General features: G+C 35.3%; 1 protein-coding gene across 12 annotated transcripts in view; it reads left to right on the top strand.

Moving 5' to 3' along the window:
- QKI (QKI, KH domain containing RNA binding) overlaps window positions 1-17,613 on the top strand; it is a 169,478-nt gene extending 151,865 nt beyond the window's left edge. For 3 of the 12 annotated variants that reach the window (XM_074818624.1, XM_074818615.1, XM_074818618.1), the window contains 4 exons: window positions 1,067-1,154; window positions 3,468-3,764; window positions 6,415-6,489; window positions 11,145-17,613. In XM_074818624.1, the coding sequence (XP_074674725.1) occupies window positions 1,067-1,154; window positions 3,468-3,764; window positions 6,415-6,489; window positions 11,145-11,161 (477 nt within the window). In that variant the 3' untranslated portion in view covers window positions 11,162-17,613. Of the gene's footprint in view, window positions 1-1,066; window positions 1,155-3,467; window positions 3,776-5,642; window positions 10,593-11,144 lie in introns of those variants that run through there. The other 9 variants (XM_074818617.1, XM_074818620.1, XM_074818619.1 and 6 more) reach the window with 7 other exon arrangements.
- The last annotated feature ends 4,845 nt before the right edge of the window (window positions 17,614-22,458 follow it).

The following is a 22,458-nucleotide window of genomic DNA, read 5'->3' as shown; positions in this document are numbered from 1 at the left end:
CTTGGAAAATGCTGTTCCAAACATCTGGAAAACATTGTTTGAATAGACAAGATAAGTAAAAATATAATAAATCCTGTTTAGCGAAGGAAGAATGCAATGCAGCTGACATTGAAGCTGCCCTCCTTTCCATCAGACTGAGAATTTCAGCAGTGGCATTCAACACAAGAAGCAAGGTGGTAACTTAAAGTAGATGCTGACCATCTCTCTTGGGTTTCCTATATCTTATTTTTCTGTTTGATAGGATGTAGACTAAACAAATGGTAGTATTTCTGGAAAGACAAGTCAGAAACTGTGTCTGATCTTAAAACTAAAATTGTTCTAGTTAGAAATTTTTGTTAGTAACTGAAGAAGTAAGCTTTTCTACTGAATGCTGTGTAATATTTATGCAAGTTGCAGGATATTGATGGAGCAGATAACTTCAGGGAAGTAATTTACATGGAAGCAAAACCAAGTATAATGTATACTGTGTAAATAGTAGTTATATCCTAATTGGAATACATCTACATGTCCCAGAATTATGAATTCTGCCTTACACCAGTTGTTGATGTCCTGTTTGGAAAGCCAGTCAAAGTTTGTTGTTTATTTTTTGTTTGGCCACCCCCACCCCCAGTAGTCAGTATTGACTACAGTGGAGCAAGTTACAATAAATTGAAGTTGCTTAAAATTTGTGGTGTCTATGCTTCCTCTAGCCCAATAATAAAAGATTATTTATTTATATTTATATTTAAAAGATTCCTTTAGGAGTACATGAATACGCTTACTAAAACTTAAAAAATGTCCTTAAACAATTTCTGTCAAACACAACTTAGACTTAACCCTAGTTTTATAATTTATGGTATGAGCCTTTTTCAAAACTCCTTTAAGATCTTTATCAATACCACTTAATGATAAACAACAGGCAACTTGCACTTAATTTTAAGGAAGACAAAGCTTATTGGTTTTGTGACTAACAGTAAGCAAGTATTTTGTTTAGTTAAAACTTGAAGGCATTTTATTCTAGGTCTCTTAGATCTTGTGCACTAGCGAATTAATAAGCCTGACTTTCTTCCCATCTTTTCACACACAGGCAGAAGGAGAAGACAGCCTTAAAAAGATGCAGCTGATGGAGCTGGCAATTCTGAATGGCACCTACAGAGATGCCAACATCAAATCACGTAAGCATGTCATAAGCTCGAGGGTCAATGCCGTAGTAATGTTTGCAGGTTTTGATTTCTAAAGCTATTTTTTAGCAAATGTAGAGTAGCAACTGTGTTGGAGAATGGAAGGCAGTAAAAAACAAAAAACAGTAGGTAGCTGTTGCAAAAGATCTTCTGGAGATAACTTATGTCAGTTCCAGGGTTTTTTTGTTTGGTGTTCCCCCCATTTGTTTTTTTAAACAGTATGTCTGGGTTGAAATATTTACAAATATATAGTTAAAAAAATTCAACCCTTAAGCTAGATTTTTCTATTTTACAGTCATTTTTTTTCTTAATACGTGTAAAGGACAATAGACTCCTTTTCAATTTTATTTTTAGAGATTTAATTTGAAAATGTTACAGATGTTCAGGATACTGTGAATACATTTTTCTATATTATATTCCTTCCTTTCATCTTGCTTGCATGTGTCCCCCCAATGTTATGTTTCTCCAACAATTCATCAACTGATTTCACAGCTGAGTTCACAGGGATCAGTGATGTAATGAGCCATTTTTACGATTTCTTCCATTATATTTATGTGAAAATGCTTTTGCAAACGCATGTATGCACAGGTTTACACTTGAAAATTAATTACATACACCTACTAATGAGAGCATATACCTATTATGTGTGATACAAATTATTTTCCCTACTTGAAAATCTAATTTCTCCTCCTGAAAAAGTAGTTGCTGATATCGTTCCAAAGTAAATTTTTGCTGTAGCTGTGATACAGATGTCAAATGTAAGCACAGTTAAATCAGTCTTTTCACTAAGGGCCTACTGATATTTGCAAATTTGTTTCTCCACACAGTCACCATTTCAGTGTTGAATATGTTTAAAGGTTGGAATGCAGTTAGGTCAATTTGAGAGTGCTTACACCAGTGTAATTATTCTGATTTGAAAAGAGACATAAGCAAGGGTTTTTACCACTACAATGGTAGTAGTAAATCTTTCAGCCCTAATGAACACTGTAATATTTAAAGCTAGATCAATTTTAAATATATTTTAGTCTCTAAATTATTGCAAATTTATGAGAAAAATAGCTTTCAGATTAGCCTGAGTTGATGCAAACTGATGCATAGAAACCTTTATACTAATTTGAGCAATTTCTTTGTCTGATCTATTCCCACTGGTCTATTGTATCTGTATAAGTGGGAAGATGGATTTTTTAAAAAAATTATTTTTTGACTAGAGATTTCCACACTAATACTCAGTTTTTGATAATAAGGCAATGTCACTGTTTGTCTTTTGATTTTACTGAAAATTTGAAGATGTAGAAGCCATACTGGTTTAATTTGCATTTAAGAAAGGACATGAAAATGTTTGAGGAGTTTTTTTTAATTATACATTCAGTCTGAGCACTTTTGTTTAAAAAATAAAAATAATTAAAAAACCACTAGTCTCAAATCTGAAAAGCTTCCGCTACATTTCTCTTTTCAGACCACCTGTAAGTCAGTTAAAACAATGTAGATCAACAGTAATGCATAGAAATCTATAAATTATAACCCTTTAAAATTGACTGTTACCAGCTGATGGATGTTTAACAAGTTGTTAATTTTGTGTGCCAACAGGCTTCAAATAACACTTAATGAAATGTGCTAGCACCATTTAAAACAAAACCAAAAGCAAAAACAAGCACCTCTTTTCTTTAACCTAAGCAAGGCCATAGTGAGCTTCTAATACAAAGGAAGTATTTTATTTTGGGGAATTTGATATGGAAATCACTTTCGAGTCTATTTTAGTCACACTAAAGCAGGAGAGGAGATGCATTGTGTTTCTAGGTCATCTTTAACTTCACTGATCTTGAAAACTGGAATTGTGTATATGTTTAAGTACAATCTTAAGATGTGTAAAAGCTGTAGACTCATACGACAGCTCTGCATAACTGAGTATCTGTGGACTCTATAGTTGCACTAAATTTTGTACTCTGTATTTGATTATGACAGTATTTTCCTTGTATCTTCTGCATGCATTTCAGTCTCATGCAGTCTTGATAGCATAAATGAAGAAATGTGGTCTAAATGGAGCTTTTGTGCTGTGTAACCTGTTTGAGAAATCTACCTCACTGTTTTACAATGGCTTTTTTATTTTGCATGTTCATACTTAATCACACTGGAAAATGGAAAGCTGTTTGCATTTGAATGGTGTGCTTTGGCACTGTGTGATCAGCGCATGTACTAATGATTTCCTTTTATTTTTCTTCTTTCCTACTTTTCCCCTTTTTTCCCATTCTTTCCACGTTTTGTACTGCTATCTCCATACTTTCCTCTGAATTTCTTTGCTTACTGTAGCAGCCCTTGCCTTTTCTCTTGCAGCAACAGCCCAGGCTCCAAGGATTATTACTGGGCCTGCGCCTGTTCTCCCACCAGCTGCCCTGCGTACTCCTACGCCAGCTGGCCCTACCATAATGCCTTTGATCAGACAAATACAAACCGCTGTCATGCCAAACGGAACTCCTCATCCCACCGCTGCAATAGTTCCACCCGGACCCGAAGCTGGTTTAATTTACACACCATATGAATACCCCTACACGCTGGCACCAGCTACATCAATCCTTGAGTATCCTATTGAACCTAGTGGTGTATTAGGTAAGATCTTTGTACACGTATGACTGGAGAATATGTTGCCTGTGCTTTTATGATATTTACAAGGTAGATGTCATGGGGCTCAAAGGAAAAAAATTTGAAGCAACAGTCTTATCTCAGGTATTTCAAAACTGCTTCAGAAGACTGCTGAAATGTGGTAACTCTTAAACATGCTTTTCATTATTCAATGTTTGTGTTTAGTATATTAATAAGATTACTGAAAATAAAATCTTAGCATTTGTATGACCCTAGATAGTGGATACATAGGCAAGGGAAAAAAAAAGTTGTTGTCTATTATATGTCATTTGGGCTCCCGTAAAGACCAGATTTGTTTGTGCTCTCTAGCATAAATTAATTTCCAGTAATTTTTGGAAGAGAGAACTTCTATTTTGCTATACCTTTTTAGTAGCAAAACTGGAAAGAATGGAAAGGTCTTTTTTTAGTTTGTTGGAGTTTTTGTTTCTTTAGTACACAACTGATGAATCTCTCTTCAGTGTCAAAAAATCCTGAATCATTTTGTAAGCAGAAAACAGTTTCAGTTAATAACTAAAGGGTGATACAATTAGCAACTTTACTGATGGTTTCTATATATATCCATCATTCCTAATATTTCAGACCATTGACTTGCTGTGTGAAGGCAAGAAATATAAAGCAGCCGTGACAATTTAAGTTAACTGGTCAATATGGAAAAAGCAGTTTCAGTAGTTTCTTCCTTTGCTACCCTCTACAGAATCTAAATAATCTTTTCTCTTCAGCTTGTTCTGAATTGCATATGACCTTGGTGCTGCATAATGTTGATTTTATAGGACTTTGATCTTAATTTGTTCAGTGGCAGTTACTGATTTACACAAATTCTAAACATCTCTAATAAACACTGGACAATAAGGTTCAAAGTCAGTATTTTGTTGAAAGTATTGCAAAAAAATCAGTGCTTCACTTACGTGACAAATACTTGTTGAGTTATTTGCATGTGTGCATGTTCCCATGTTTGAGCAATAAAAAAGAAAATGTATTTCAGACTTCTGCCTTTCAGGATTAGTGAATCAATAATAAAAATTATAGTAGGACAAAAGTATGCCATAGGTCTGTCTTTGAGCAGCTTATGGTTGTTGTCCATTACCCCATAGCCAAAACTCAGTGAGCATATGATAATGTCATCATTTATTAATTTTCCACGAACATGTAAATATTCTCCCCAGCTACTCCACCCCCAATCTTTACCAGTCCACTTACAATATGTCCTGGGGTAAAGTCACAGTTACAGGTATCATCACAGAAGTTGTCAGTTGCTGGTTAGTGGCAAACCCCTCTATTACATTCAGCTAATAGCAAGTAAAGAAATACATCATTCCATAGTAATAATGTAATATGATGCAGGGAATTTTGATTTCTTGCAGGATTTTCTGTAAAGAGCTAGGAGGGGAAAATGACTCCAAAAAAGGGATTTGTAACCATTGCATACTTTGGGCTTAGCTGTGAGAGCACAGGTGTATTGCTCAAAACAAATCTCACCAAGTAATCTTATTTAAAAAAGGAAAAGGGAGCGGGAAGGGTGGATGGGGTGAGGTGGGCAGGAAACCCACACTCCCACTTAGGTAGCATAGAATCAATAACTCTTAATACATCTGCTCTATTATCTGAGCAATTGTATAGAGTTAATTGAATTAAGTCAGTTTTTCATTGAGTTTTATTTTGCAGTACACTAATTCTCATTAATAGTATGCTATATTTTGTCCATTTTTGTGGTGGACCTTTAAGATGTCTTAAAATAATTCTGTTAAAAATGGGAGAAATGAATCCCTATTAGTATTATTGGGGATATTGGTGTTGGGATCAAATTTTAGTTGGTGACTAACTTAATTCCCTTCCTTTTATCTTCAGGTATGGCTTTCCCAACGAAAGGCTAAGAATTCAAGAACGGTCTTAACTGATCCTTCATCAGATCTGAATTTTAACAAATGCTTAGTTTCAGCAGCCTTGAAAAAAGCTTGGCCTAGCAGTCAGTGACTTACTTGCACTTTTTTGCACATAGATTTAAAATAAAATAGTGCTATTAATTTGGATTAGCTCCTATTATTACAGAGTAGCTGTAATTTATGAGTGTATAGTGGTATACTGACTGCTAAGTGTTCTATATAGTGTTTGCTTTACTAATCACCTAATTCATTGCAGTTCATACTTATTGACTTAAATTTTAAAATCACAGTCTGTAGGCTTGAAGAATTGCTTTAAAACTTTTTTTTTTGTGGTAGAACTGGAAGTGATCTTAAGGTTAGCAAATAATTGTCAGTATTAAAAGATGGCATTATTTAAAATAGTCCTGCTGCAAGAAAGGCACTTCAGTGAATATGTGACTAGTAAAGCTTAAATGTGCTTGGGTCTAATAGATTTCATGAAATACTGTAATTTTGGGATTGTAAATGAATGGATTAAACAGGTTAAGGCCAGGATGTTTAAAATAAATGCAATATTAATCTGCACAGATAAACTTCTTTTTAAGATTAAGATTTGAAACTACTGTGCCTTAACTTGTTGCTTTTCTTAAAATGAACTTTTGTAGTTAATGATCATTTAAATCCATTTTGATAAACCTGCTGTTAATGTTTTCTTTGAATGTTTTCTAACTTTGTCTTGGTAATTGCAATTTAACTAGGTGCGGTGGCTACTAAAGTTCGAAGGCACGATATGCGTGTCCATCCTTACCAAAGGATTGTGACCGCAGACCGAGGTTAGTTTAGTTCTGCAGTTCTTGTTTGTAAGAAGTGCTTTGAGTGTACATGAGATTTGCAACACCACAGCTGGTTAACCAAATACCCTATTTTGACCCATTCATTATTTTTCACGAAAATATGAATAGTTAATATTTTAAAGCTTTGGGAATGCTTGTGTTTTTAAAAACATTTTGTGAACTTGACTTTCCCAGCTCAATTAAATATATAAACTTTGTGATATATTTAATATAAATGCTATAACTGATTCCCTTTTAAAAACTATTTAAAAATCCATCTGCATCAGGAAACACTATGAATTCAGTGCTGTAATAATTAATTCGGTTGTGTTCCTCCCCTCTCCCCCCAGTTTGTTCTTTTAATTGGTGTGGAAATATCAGATTGGTGTTGCAAAATAAAATGAATGGATGATTGCTTAATGAGAAAGAAGTAAAGGAATAAATGCCTCCTGTCTGTGTCTGGAGAAATCTGAAGATTTAGATTCCTTTTTTTCCAATAAACTTTTGAGCCACTGTACTGTATATTATGAGGAGGATGCATGTTCTCAGATACCTGACTGAATTCAGAAAGGTAAGGGCTGTGAAGATAATACTTCAAAAGTTGTTTGAGTTTGAATTACTAAGGGTGGGGAAGGGAGGGTGTTTTGGGGTTTTTTTGCCAAAATCTATTTCTTGGTATTTGCCTTTTGCTGCTAAAATGTGTAACCTGAAGGAGAAGCAACTTTTGAAGTTCTGTTGGTGAGATGACATCCAATATTTGGGCATCTCTCTTTAAGCCTTGAATGGAAAGTAAATCTTCATTTTTCTCCTGCTCCTCAAGTGTAATGCCTTTGGACCCCTGAATGAAGTATTTAAGCTTATTGAGAAAAGTGATATTTTCGGTTTATTGACATTGGCTAGGAAGCAGTGTGTGGGCTGAATTCTTATCCCATCCCTGCTGCTGACTCACTGTGGGTTTCGGCAAGTCATTTAATCTCTCTGTGTATGTTTTCCCATCTGTAAAATAAGGATAATAATACTTCCCTACCTCACAGGGGTGTTGTGGGGGTTCTTGTTTTGTACAGGGCTTTGAGGATGCAAAGCGTTATGTGCCAAGTATTATTATTCTGCTCTCATCAAAACCAGTGTTGTGCAGGCTTCTATGATACTGTAATATTCAAAAGCCAAATTCAGGTGACAGATCTGACATCTCTTAACATTGACTACACTTCACTTCTCACAACCTTCCATAAATTAACTGCAAGAAACAAAACAGATTTCAGTCAATACGGTAAAAAGTGCCCTCCTGGATATTTGCTATATTTATGTAATACTTCTATTTTTCGTATGATCTTACGCTTTACAGAAAATGTAAAGCATAGTGTACATAGTGTAAAGACACTACTTAAGTTTTCTAGAAGACTGCTGCTTCTTTTGTACCACCACACACTATTTACAGCCCATTGGCTTGTTCTTATTTCTTGAGAACTCTTCAATGGGCAACAGGGTATAATCAGAATAAGGTCATAGCCCATGGTTACCAAAAAAAAAGAGGGGAAAAAAGGAAAATTTTTTTTTAAAAAAAAGGAAAAAAAGATGAAAACCTATCTCTGTCAAGAGTAATTAATTGGATGATAAGGATTTCGTTGCGTTTGAAAGTTTGACCTGATGTTACAAAATCAGTTTTTGCTAATGGTCTTTCATGATCTGCAATGGTAGTTTCAGGTGAGAGGTGAGGCTACCTTTTTGTTTAATTAGATATTTGTCTGAGACAACTAATAAATATACTGATAAAGCACAGGGGAGGGAAATACCAATTTGTAGTTGAAGTTTGTTATTGTAGCGTTTACTCAACATATATTTTAAATACTTTGTGAAGGACCTAGATGTTTCATCTGGGTCTCTTGTAAGTAATTGAAATTAATTATTTGTATAATTTCACCTTCTCTTAAAATACAGCCATTTTCTGATAACACAGTGTTCATGTCTAGCAATATTGGAAGCCCACTGTCTTAAGTAGCTAAATAAATACACATGGCTTATCTCCTGTGGAATAAGTCATGCATACCTCTCCTTTAGCATGAAAACCATGCTGATATTTCAGGAGAATGTTATTTTAAAGTCTTATCTAAATAATCCCGATGTGTATTAAGAAACTTACACAAAGTTAATTTTACAACTGCACTTCATTGTATTTTGAATTTGAAATCCTAGATAATCACTGCACAGGTTTAACAGTTTCACAAAAGGTTTTGAAGAGAACTTTGTTCAGCAATAGAATAGTTTCTTTTCATGAGCTAAAGTTATACTGTGAAATTAAAATACTACCAGTATTTACCATATTCACCTATTTGGTTATTCTGTCACCAATATAATTCTATAGCTATAGCCATGAAAAACAATGTCAGCAAACCGAAAAGCTTTTTTTTCAATGTGGAAACTTTTTTTTATATAGTTAAATGTCACTAAATCTATATTCACATTCATTGGGTCTAAAGTTTTTTTAAAATTCTAAATTGACTTTCAGATTATCTTGTAGTACTACTGCATTCACTTTTTAAGTAGGTTTTTATTCTTTGCATAGTTTTTTTTTAGAGGTAAGCACTGCATTTAAAGCAAGAATCCCCAAATGTGTAAATGTTTTACTCTTACAACTAAGCATTTAGAATTGGTGAAGGGTTGAAAAATATAGCTCATTTTAACTCAGAATAAACCCCCAGTTTATAAATAATACAAAATTGAATTTGATGCATATAACAGAGAGACTGACTGATTTAATTGTAATAAACTGTAAATGGTGTTGCACAGTTGACAAACCTGTGTGTACTGTAGAAGGCCAGAGACTTGGCAGAGGATGTATCACAGGTGTACTGGTATTTTTAAAAGGTAGCTTGCTCCACAAGAAATATTAATGCTGAGAATTTTCTTGAATGTTTTATCCAAACCAACTGTCACATAATTTATATATAAATTTTAATACCATTTAATCAAATTGTAATCAGTATCAAAATGCTTTAAGAGTCTGTTTCTAGTATACCTGTAAAGTGGTGAGATTGTGCCACATAAAATATTTATTTTTATTTTTGCTTATTTTTGAAACAGCTGGTTTAATGTAAACAAATCCCACTTAGCATGATTCTGAAAAAAATCAGGGAGTATGTGGTCTCATTTATGTTACAGTAGTAATTTTTCATAGAGTTATGAACTGTATCCTAAATGATAGGCCATTTTAGTATGTGAAAGTAAATCAGCCCATGAGAAAGATTGCTAAATCAATGCTATCTGTGAATATTACACCTACTGGACTTCATTTTATGTAATGGCACAAATCTGACTTTGCACTGAATACCTTTCTCACTTTCATCTCCTCTGCCTTAGTCAAAGTGGCAACAGTACAAAAACTTTATCAACCTCAGAATTTATTAGCTATAATTAAGCTGTTGAATGAGTCTTAAAAAATATATTAAAAAAAAAAAATCATACTACTGTTAAGTGGACCAAGTTTGGTGAAGGAGAATGTGAGAGAATGATAAAAGAAGGAACAGCTCAAGAACATTGGGAATGATAACTTTCCACTTGAGAACTTTTTTATGTTTTACTGTAATTTGTTTGTGTTTTTGGGTTTGATTTTTTTTTGTTTTGTTTTGGTTTTTTGTTTTTGTTTTGCAAAAGAAAATAGTATTTACAGGTGGCTTCTTTTAAAATATAAAAATATAAAGCAGGAATGTATATGAAATGTCAGATTTTATTGTATTTGCAGAGTATTAGCTTTGAAAATGAATAAAGAGAGCTGTTTGTAGTTTTAAAATGCCTTATTAGTATCAATTAGATATTTTCTCTATTTTTTGATGTACTTAGAGCTTTTTAAGTATAGACTTTAAAATGGCAGGACTTTTACAGTGTTTACATGCAAGTGCATTTTATAAGTGTCCTATATGTGTAAAATAGTATTTTGAATGGGAAAATGCTGGCTAAAGTAGCAGGCTGAGCGTTTTCCGTTCCCACGATGATGCCTACGTTGCTAGACTACAGTTTAGTATTGCTTTGTATCATGAGGCCAAGAAATTCCATGTTGTTTGTAAATAGAATAAATGAAAGGCAATAAAAAATTTATTGAACAAAAACCCTTTGTTTGGCCCATAGTTTGTTGAACCAAATTGTTTCTCTAAGTCCAGAATTCCTTAGATGACTCCATTCTTTTAACAACCAGTTATTAATAATCACATCCATCATTAATAGTTGCTTTAATGCTTGCACCTGGGGAGGTACTAATGCTTAATAGCAGTCAGATACTGATGCTGTGCACTGACTGTTGTTCCAGAAATCTTCTGCCCAGTTCCAAAACTGTTCATTGTTTTTTGTTTTCCAATTTCCTTCATCGACTGCTACTAACCATTAGTCGTTAGTCGTATTTTATCTCTATTTCTCCTGTTAACCGGTTTTGTGGGAGCGGGCTTCTCCTTCACGTGTCCAAATCATGATGGAGGGCTGTCATGATTTTATTGCATTCTGTAGATGGTGTCGATCAGTATGTCAGAATTAAACATGCTTGTTTTTTTTATTAGTTGTGATTAGTTTTCATGTTGTCATTAAGCCGTCACTAGCTGGAACTAATCTCTTCTCTATCTTTTCTTTCTTTTTTTTGTTTTGTTTTTTTTTTGTTTCTAACCACCCAGCCGCCACCGGCAACTAACCTATGACCTTCTGACCTCTGAACTCTTCACCCAATGATGACCTGACCATGCCTGCCTGCTGATCAGTTAACTGGTAAACGCCTTTGCTTGCCTGTCTTCAGTGCAGCGAGCTGGGGCACTTGTCCGTTCGTCTTACCATCTAACAAAACAGACAAAGAAATTGTTGTCCTCCAACTCCGCTTTTTGTTGTTCTCCTGTTTGGGTGAAAGTGGTTCTAGAACCTGCACTGAATAGTAGTAAAGCAATAAGGTCCAACTCATCCCTCCGCACTGATCATCCTCTAGTGTCCTGCCCCAAGCGAACGGTAAGGAGGCCTCGCACGAGATGGAGACAGATGTCCCTTAACTACCCGATGACAGAGGCAGTTACTGTGAGAGACTTCTAGGAATATTTTTCTTCTCAAAAAAAAAAAAAAAAAAAAGAAGTCAAAGCTCTCTCTGAATGTACTGTGTGATGATGCATCATGCATGAACCTTTGGTCAGGGATGTCATTGGGGAAGGGATTCCAAAAAGTATTCAAAATTTGATATGCTGTTTAGTCACTACCGGTGCCCTCAAAGGGCAGACATTGCAGCCTTTTTTCTATTGCCTGCCAAATTGGACGTTTTAAAGGAAAGTGTGCCATGAAATGCAGATTACAATGACTTTTCAGAACTATGTTAATGCAGAGAACAAAACAGCAACACTATTAAAGCAAAATCTGAGTTTAAATTATTTTAACCATATTTTAATCTCCTCAGAAGATTACATGAGAACAAGGTACATGCATTATGTGTCACATTACTGGGCAAACTGTTCAAATATTTTTTTTAAAACTCCCTGTATAGAAAAAATTTCATTAAGGATGTAAAAGCCATGCTTGCCTATTTGCTGTATACATGTAATGAAATTGTAGATAAAGTGTAGTGCATTGAAACAAAATGAACAAAAAAGTAGATACTTTTACTATACAAGGGTGCTGGTGCAGAAAAAAAAATATATTTTTGGAAATGTAGCATTTTATACTTTCAAGTGTTATAAAAAAAAGAAAAAAAGAACAAAGAAACCCTTTATTTCATTAAATGATTTTTTCTGGTGGTTGTCAAGAAACAAAAGACCAAAAGAGCCTTTTAGTCTTTCTTTTTTATTTTTTAAGTATTGGAATAAGTCTAAAGAAAAGGAAGTGCCTTATTTTCTTCATGGTCATTTAGTCAAATGTCTTGTATAATCAGCTTCTCCCTCAGACAAGTTACTGCATGCCACTCAGTCGCCCAGTATGTGAAAGAAGCTGTGAGGAAAGACAAATGATGAGTTGACCATATTAATTACCTGATTTTTGCCATACTAGTGTGATGTGACTTTGCCAAAATCTCATTGCATTAAATATTTGCTAAGTTTTTGTCAGACCAGCCCATTGTTATTTCAGCCACTCTACTTTTTAAATCATAGCAAATGCCATACTTGTGCAATGTAAACCAAAGGGTTCTGTGATACAGACTGTCTCATGCTAAATGAGACTAGTAGCTGACAAATGTTTGTAGAGCTGGAAGTATGTCGGTTTTGTTCAGGGATGGAGAGGAGTTTTGATTTTGGTTGGAATAAATATATATCAAATACAGTAGGCTTTGGTGTCACCCAGAAAACAGATGTTCTGTGGATAATGAAATTCAAAGTGCTTAGCTAGTTTTCAGTTCTAGTCTGAGCATGTCCCCGGTTTTCACTCGCAGCTCCTGCAGTGGCAAACAGCGTGCAAGTCACTTATTTTTCAGCTCTTCTTTGACTATTGTTAGATCTGCCCGCTGAGTTTTCTTTGTAAGATAAGCAGGAGAGGGACATCAGCTAATTGTTTGAAGTCCACCTATACTTTATTTTTAACCCTTATTTCCACATGAGATGCATATAGCTGGGCAATTGCAAGAGCTGAAGCTGTTGAACGCACAGTATTTAATTCTGAAAACATTAAGTATTACATTGTGTGGGGCTCAGTACTAAACTTGGCAAATATCAGGTGATAACTTTATTCCCCTCTTGTCAACTTATTCTCCTCCTGCAAATCGTCACAGCTTCCAAATGAAAGGTCAATAGTAAGCTAAGAGGGCTTACATTTTTAAGCACCTGCATGGTGACCTCATCTAACATCTTGTCTCACCTGGAAATAATTATCAGTTTATTTACTATGCAATAGACATTCATCCTTTCGTATTCAGCTAGCTTTTTGTTTATTGTGCCACCGGCTTTGTCTTCCTGTTACACATACAGTTGTGTTGATTTTACTTACAGTATATGCTGTGCCATTTTGATTTTATTTTGGTTGGTTGGTTGAATAAACTTGCGACACTCGAACATTTGAAGAAAGATTTGCTAAAACAATACCAGTATTTGATCCAGTGTCATCTCAAGTATGATAAAACCTGGACATTTTAGATGTTTATCAAAGGTCTTTTACTGGGGGGGAGGGGAAGTGTATGAAATAGATGTGTGACATGTGAAAGTAATGTTTGCTCTGAACAAACTTCTGAAAACTTAGTTGACAAAATTTTGGATCAACTTAAAAAAAAAAAAAGCATGACTTTTGAAATCTCTGAATGCCTTGGTTCTCAGTATTATCATTCTTTAATGACTTTTTCTTTATTAAAATAAGTAGTTTTAAGACTTCTTTCTGACAGTATTATGTAATTTTTTTAGAGTGGGTAGATGGGAGTGTCGCTTGTATGTAACCGTACAGATGACATGTATTTGTCTATTCTTTATTATCTTAGTAGTTTCATGCTATGTATGTACCATAACCAACCTATTGCCTATGAGAAACATGTAAGATAATGTATTTACAGCCATTGTTACAAGTTTATAATGTATTTTTCTATCTTGTTTTATATGTATGTTATATAACATTCAAAAGAATTTTTTTCCTGATTGAGAAAAAAGGATACAAAATGCAAAACCCACAATTTTGATAACTGAAAAATTGCCAATTGTTTTGCAGTACTTTATTATATTGGGAGTGTTGTCTTTCTTGGGCTTTTAGTTAGCTACTGGATGAATACATTAGACATATTTGGGTTTTAGTTGGGTTTTTACATAGCTTGCATTTTAATTCTTTGGTTCTTTGCTGTTTCTATTAACCCATAGCATTATTTTAATAAATGTTATAATACCAACCTACTAACTCTGGACTATGTCTGTTTATTAACCATTACATGTTTAATTAAAATAAACAAATAAAGACGGAAGAATGTAAAGTCTTGAGTTACTGGACTAACCCTGAAGAACGTGACCACAGATAACACAATGTGACTTGTTTTTATGTTGTTTGTCGGCTGACATTCTGCACACTACTATATTAAGTTGGCTTTGGTCATTCTGGCCTTTTACCTTGAGGAATAGGTGCCAGTAGAAATGGGAACAAAGTAGCATTTTTTGAGGCATTCTTCTTGTAGAGTCTTGCCACTTGCCTTTCAGCATCTGCGTTACTAATTCCACACTTTCTTTTTCTTTCTCTAAAATAATTACTGTCGGCTCACAGCAAAAGAGCAAAGATGCCAGTGTATTGGAAAATTGTGACGGTGTACAGAAACCAGTTTGATTCTTTGTTGAACCATTTAGAGGTTGCAGTTAATCTCATAGTAATTTGTGATTTGTTGGTTTTGGCACCTGATTCACTGTTGCATCATGTGACGTTTCTAAGCACAAAATACTTCTAGATAGAATTACTGTACATCAAAATACAAAAACTGGGGGGTTTCTTTGCCGGAAGTGCCTTATTTTCTTCATGCCACACTATTTTTAAGTAACTTTTTTTTTTTTTGTACTTCTGCTATAGTCTATCAGTATTGCCTAGCTCAGGGGAGTACGATTTCTGTAAGCCAAAGGTCAAACCGGATCATTTCCTAATGACTGCAGAAAGTACAAAAATACACCTTTCACTAAATTAACAAGCAACAGCCATTTCAAATTCCAGGGCTGCCTTTATGTGATCGTTATCCCTGTGGATGACTGTAGCAACATGAATGCAGGGAATTGAAATGGTGAAAATGCTGTTTTGAATGTACATCTATGCAAATATTTTTACAGAAATGTTTCTCTTCCTTAAAGCTTCTGCTGTCTGAGGCTACTTTACATATCCCAGGTCGTCCTCCTAGATTTGTAATCTTAAGTGGACAGTAATTACAGCTAATGTCGAGGGAGATCCTCAATGTAGATAGCTCTTCAGATATCAACAGTTTTTGTGAAAGCCCAATTATTTCCTGTAGATAGTAAAAGTTCAGATGAGGAGTCTTTGCATCTGTTCAAATGCCTTCTTTAATTTATGATGTTTCAAACTACGTATCTTGAAATCCATGCAATATAAAACTTCAATTTTAAAAAGTTCTCACAGTATTGGTAGTAATTAAAATAAAACGTATCTTTATTTTATGGAGAAAAATAGTCTGTCTCTGATGAAGATGTTTGTTAGTTTTCTAATGGCATGTAGCTCTTTGTTTTACAAAAATGTATAGGTACAGCTGAAATATCAATGCATTTAGAATAGTTTCACTTGTACAGAAATCTTTTTTAATTTAACAGATCATTAATATGTTGCTATCCTAAAAGCCACAGGCAGATGATTGAAAAATTAGATGTTTACAACAGGGGACATCAGTACCTTTTGATTGGATAATGGCACAAGTGTCATTTCAGAGCCAATAATTTGTATTCCTAAATAATTTTCAGAAACACACATGTAAACTTGGTGAAGTACTCTCTCCAGTTTAGGTGAAACTATTCAGATGGGACAAAAGGTTAGTGTTTTATATTGAAAAATACTTGTATTCCCAGAACTACTGCTTTTCTGTTATATTTTTATTATTTTGTCTTTTTATTATATATGAACTACTGTTATATTTTGTCCACAGTGCATTTTCATCTCATTCTTCATTATATGCAGTAGTGAAAGTTGCTGTAAGTTTTGAAGTACTCTAAAGCTGAAGAACAGCAAAAAAAGGAAAACTTCAAAATCAAAGTTTTATATTAATTGTTATCCACCAAATGCATTTCTCAGTTTACCAAAGTGCCTGTCTGAAAATTAGCTATTTTCTACTTTGCCTGCATATAAGATAGAAACAGGCTCTTTTTAGAACTGAATTTGAGGATGACATCAGTATTGCTATATCACTGAAGCTAGGTTGTTCTTTTTCTTTGTTATTATTCTGGGGTTAAATTGTCCTAATTATTGAAAGATCATACCTTCAGGTCAGTTAGACAGTTGCTGTTCCATCCAATAAAGTGAGATTGATCTTAGGGTAATTTTTTTTTTTTTTTAGTAGGTCAGAGTATAAACAAAAGCATCATAGAGCATTTCAAAGTAAAATCTGAGCAATGCTATTCACTTCTTAGAAGTAAACTGTTGTACCAAAGTACAACAAATTTGATTTCTCCAAGTATACTTTTTTGTTTATCAATCCAGAATGTATTTCGTAAAGAGTCTTCAGGGACACCTTTCAAATGTTTTTAATGAACATATGTTCATTACGATATCTTACGATATTTTATTTGAACATATCTTTAAAAAGTAAGTCCAAAATCTGCATGTAACGAGTGGTTTATTCCCAGATGGTCCACTAAAAGTTTTCTGCCCTGAAAATGCAGGGAAATATTGACGAGTGTTGCCATCCATTAAGAAATTACTTTTAACTTGGGGGAAACATACTTAGGAGTCTACGAAACTTAAAGCTTTGTATCTGAGTAAAAATAGAAGTCATCATAAATAGCACATTGCACAGAATGGAATCTGAGTAACACATTCCTAGGGTTGAAAGTACATAATTGTTATTGGAATTTCTATTTTGTTTTTAATATATTTGATATATTTTTCTAAAACACTATTAATGGAATACTGTCCAAATAACACATGAACCATAACATTAACACATGGTAATCAATGTTGAATCAAACTGGTTAACGAAAGTACAGTGCTCTTCCTTCTATGTGCCTGCGCGCTAATTGCAGGTGGTATGGTTCTGCGTAGGAGGTGGGTGTTAGGCACAGCGGGTTGCAGTGCTAACTTCTTGGTGCCAGCAGTTCGGACGTCTGTCTTTGACAACAGACTAACTGGGAGGAACCTCACTCCCAAGGCAAAGATTAACTCTTAGAAGAATTAATTGAAAAAACAGCAACAACAAAACAACATATATACATATATGCTTTGACTTGTATTACGGCAGTTTGTGTGAAACATTTAAGGTTTTGTTTGTGCAAAATAATGTATTCTGAGGGGGAAAACAAGCATGGACATTGCCAAAACACATGTAAATAAAACACCATTTATGACTGTACATTATGTGCAATAAAGTAACTGGAAAAAGTGCATGTACTTTATCCTCAAAAGCAAACTGACAGCTCTCAAAGCTGTAGCTATAGTTTTATTTTCTGAAAAGTTAAATTTTATTCTGTATCTAAACAGCAGAATAAAGAATGTACATTTTTCACACTTCAATTTTCATTAATGCTTTTAGCAGTGTTATAAAAGATGTTAATTGTTGAAGAGGCTTAAATTTTCATGGTCATCTGATTACCAGGGTATTTTTTGCTTAACAGTTTCTTATTGCATATGCTGTTGTTTGTAACTGTGAATGAAGCACGTATGCGTTGCATACTGTAAACATGCAATACACACTTTGAATATAGATTTGTGGATGCACCGATTCTATAAATTTCTTAAAGATGACCAAGTGATTTTGATGTTAATTGTACACTTATAATTGTTTAGAGCAAATAAGGAAGAGAAGTACTACTTTGTAGTAAAGCTGACATACTGGTTTGGGGGGGAGGTTCCTATAGAAAATGGGAGATAATAAATCTGCCACCTGACCTAGTGTGAATCTAGCAAGAAACACACTGGAGAAGAACTAGATTATGGTGTTTCGATGTTTTCATTAATATTTATGTGATGATAGTTTATAATTTATTTACTAAGGTATTCTTTGTGAAAAAGTCCTTTTACTTTACACTGTTTAAATAAAAATGGTTTGCTTCAGAAGTAAGTGTACAATAGATAAGATTAAATGTGTCTTTAGGAGTCTGGTAGGATAGTGGAGAGGAAACTATAAATACCAATGTTCGGGTACACTTCCTCTCCTGCACTCTTCCAGGAAGGGAGAAAAATTTGGCATAATTAGCATTCGAAGATACCTTCAATGATGAGTCTCAACAAAGTGGTGGCATATACTCATATCTAAGCTAGCTTTAATCTTGGTAGTTCATGGAACGTAGAGATGCTATTCAGCGTGTGCCACTGGAGGAGGTAAAGCAGCCCTCGACATTTTTGCTCTTACTCTGGGTGCCAAGGCAAGCACACCTATGCACTGTAGGCCTGGCTTGTGCGTGCACAGACTCACTTTCTGTGCTGTCGTTGACTGCACTGTGCAACCTCCTCCTTCATCCATCTAGATCCCTAGAAAACAGAATTGTGATGATCTTCCTTATCTCTTGCACCGAGTCAGTAATATCTATTTATGGTCACGTTCATGCTAGGAATTGCATTTATTGGTCTACAAATTAAAGTTAGATGTAGAATTTAATGACTGGAAAATTTCTATCAACAGACTTTACTACTGTTCTATCAGTGCTTTCTGCATAAGTGTTTTGGTATGTTTATGGAGGATAGTCTAACTACTAGATGTCTCCTGAATGTTTTTACTACAGTTACTGTAGTTCCCTTGAGGAAATACAAGCAACCATTATCTGTGTCAAAATAATGAGAGGCACTCATACCAGAGAGGGCAAAATGCAGTGTCTGAAATGACTGTCTTTCACTTTGACATTCAGGTCTACCAACAAAAGTAGAAAGATGCATTATCCAATTCTTTTCTCAGTATGCATATCAAGTTCTCAAACAGTTAAAAATAGACAAGTGACAGCTGGTTCCTGTTGAGCTGAACTCTTGTAAAAATCTTCAACCTCATATAACCAGTACCTCCTCAAACCATACATTTTAAAGTTTTAGTTACAAAATAGCATAGCTTATATTTGCCTTTTTAAATTTCTGTCACTGCATTTTCAAAGTGTTTTCATCTTCAGCAACAAACAAGATTGACTACTTTGAACAGTAAACTGGATAAACTCAGAGGTGAGGTTCAAGGAAAAAACAAGCAATGGCACATCTCTCAACACTGCATCATTTCAGCGGCTCATCAAGTAAACGAAGGTGCTTTCTCTAAATTTTATATGTAAACCCCTTATGCAGACAAAAGGCTAAGCAGAGACCTTTTTAGAATGAATTCTGTGATTTTCAGTTCACTGAGGATGGCCTTTCTGAAACGTGTACCGCCACTTCCTGAAGCTAGGAAGATTCTTGGTCCTCTTGCCGAAGGTCAGTCATTCAGCAAGCACTTGCCTCAGTGTTACTTCTGGTTTGGTTTCATGGTCTCTTAAATTATGAAAATGAAACCCCAACTTCTGTATACAAATCTTTTTAATATCATGGAAGATGTGTCAGTCTCTACCTTGTAGGACAGTGTTTTAAAGGGATAGATTTTTAAGTGAAGTTATTACGGTAAAAAGGCAGGTTGAGTGAGCAAGAGTATTATGGGAAGCATGTTAATATACAATAAATATACTAAGATTGCTGTTTTCGAGTCTCACTGTATTATCTGCATTAGACATGCACAACGTAGTAATAGTGTAATGTCTTGTCAGTTGTGTACACTTTTCCAACTATGATTTCCAGACAATGGGGTTTTCATGGGACTAAGAATGTACCTTGTACAGTTCACAGGTAGTGAAATGACAAGATACTGCAAATTACTCCTACATATATACCTTTTTACAAAGCACAGCCTTTTTCAAAGGAAGGTTTTAAGGTCTTGGCCTCAGATATTAGGTAATATATGGTAAAACTGTGATGCAGGGAGCATAGTTTATTTGTTAGTTTACCTGCTACTCTCCAAAAGTATAAATGTTATCAATTCTGAGATGTTACTGCCTGTTAATTGCCATGGCAAAATCCATGTCTTACTTTTAACATGGGTGCAATCTGGAGACCTTCACATGCATGCTACTCTAGTAAACCTCTGGATCATTTCATAGAGGGTGGATCCAGTACTGCAGAGGGGGCCACAGTGCCATTACTAGCATGCTCTTGTGTGACCTTTCCCATATAACCTTAGTGATGAGTCAATTTTAATTCTTTCCCTGAAAGGCAATGAATGAAGCAGATCTTCAGCTTTGTTTCTGAGAGAAAATAGGAAATGTGTATGTATCTGGACTGAAAGAAGATAAAGAATAAAAATAATGTCAGCCCTTTGAATCCTGTCCTGAACAGATGAATAAAATTACTTTGGACTTTATATGAGCTAGAAGGAGGAGACAAACCTAAACAAGAGCAGCGTTGTCAAGAAGCCCATGCTATGTTGACAAGAAGTTCATCGGAGACTGTAGGCTGGAATGTTAAGTGAAGAAAATTCAAATTATCTCAGTCCTTGAAGAGCCGGTTTGCCATATCACCCTGTTATCTTAAGCAAACTTGTTAATATCTGTTGGAAATCTTTCCCTTCTTCAGCCTAATCTGAATTTCGTGTTTTTCTAAGGTTCTGCCCTGCCCCCTTCTGTGCTGTCTTACATTTCATAGACAAATTCTCCCTTCATTAGGATGGCCAGGTGGCACAGTTCATTCTTGGTATAGAAAGACTACAAGCACAACTTCAGGTCTATATTGGGATGTGCAAGTGTGACATTATTTAGAAAGCCTATTTTAAATATATGTGACTGTGTCAAGCAGATGGAAGAGGAATGTCTTGATGGTGAGGGCACAAATGTAACACTTGGAACACCTGGGTTTGAGATGTTTCTTTCACTGCTGATGATTTGTGCAGTTTTGGGCAAGACCCTTGCAGCCAAATCCACAAAAAACCACAGTCACCTGAAGTGGGAATTGGGCCTTATTCAGGTGTCGAATTATGGAGTGTGACTACCTAGGTTTTCATCAGAAAAGTCTTTTTATGTTATTTCATAAAAGAAAACATCATCATTTTATCTTCGTTTGTCTGATCTTAGCAACAACAACAATAAAAGAAAATCCCTGGTTTCCAGAGACAGCATACTTGCTTGAGTGTAGAGGGGAAAGTACTGGTCAATAATTCCCATCTTTCAGCCACACCCATAGTAACTGGATTAGCAGCTCAGCCACTTGGGTATGTCTCTCACCATTTTCATGTGCACAGTGTGTATGGTTGTAACGTAGCCTTTTGCATTCCCCAGCTGCCCATAAAGAAGCTCAGTACTGTTTTCACTCAAGTACCTTTGTTGCTGTTGTTCTGAATCTTTGTACCTCAGTTTCCTGTCAGTGAAATGAGGTTAACAGGAGTACCCCAATAGAGTGTCAGCTGTGGGTGACTTCATGCAAGACTGTGGAGTGCTCGAACAGTACAACGCTGAGTGCTCCCTAGTATCATTGCAGTGTCCAAGTGTCTTACGATCTTGAATGTACTTGAAGCATGTAAACAAAACAAAATACCTTTGACTTCTTACTTAGTCAAACCCATGGTATAAAAACATTGTACAATGTTCTAGGCCAGCTGAGTCCTAGCCTCAGAGCAGATTACCTCAGCGGGTACCAGCAGCGCTAGAGCTGGCTGTCTCTTGCTTTGGCTTGTTTTGTGTTCCTAACTTTCTCCATCCTGCAGGCTCACTGGATGGACTGAGCTCCATTCCAGGTTTTCACAATTGTCAAGTCCAAGGAGAGGCAAAGGGACAGAGTTGCAGCTGCAGGGAACAGTGCTGCTTTGTCTCTTCACCGGTGGAATGTAAAAGCAGGGAGTGCTGATTGCGCTTGAACCCAGGAGGACAGACAAAATGGGACTGTATTGCAAACCTGCTTGGTGGAAGTCAGAATTTCCCAGTACAACATGGGAGATGGGCACGAAGACAGTACTAAAGTACCTAACATGCTGCTTTTTACTTGTTGGATTGTTAGTACTGTCAGGCAGCAAAAGACCAAGATTGTTTAAATTTTCTGCTGCCTTTTGGGAAAATGCTTATCTGCTCTGAGAACTCTGGTGTCCACAGAGCCCGCTGAAGAGTCCAGCAAAAAGATATTCTCACTGACCTCTGTGTGCTGAGATTGAGCAGCTTTGAGATTTGACTATAGCAATCCCCATACTGTTACAATACAGTGATGGTTTACCATAGGATGTCCTTTACAAATCTATATGTTATATAGATTTTATATATTTATTACTCTATATTAGATACGCAGTAAAGTCAAGGGGCTGAAAAAAGATGGAGCGAGGTGGCATTCTGCATTACTGTTAAACAAAGGTGCGCAAGTATTGTTGGATGTGGG

The sequence above is a fragment of the Strix aluco genome, chromosome 3 (assembly GCF_031877795.1).
Source record: "Strix aluco isolate bStrAlu1 chromosome 3, bStrAlu1.hap1, whole genome shotgun sequence".
Taxonomy (NCBI): domain Eukaryota; kingdom Metazoa; phylum Chordata; class Aves; order Strigiformes; family Strigidae; genus Strix; species Strix aluco.
Note: the sequence above shows the minus strand (reverse complement) of the source record. Positions and strands in the feature narration are given on the sequence as shown.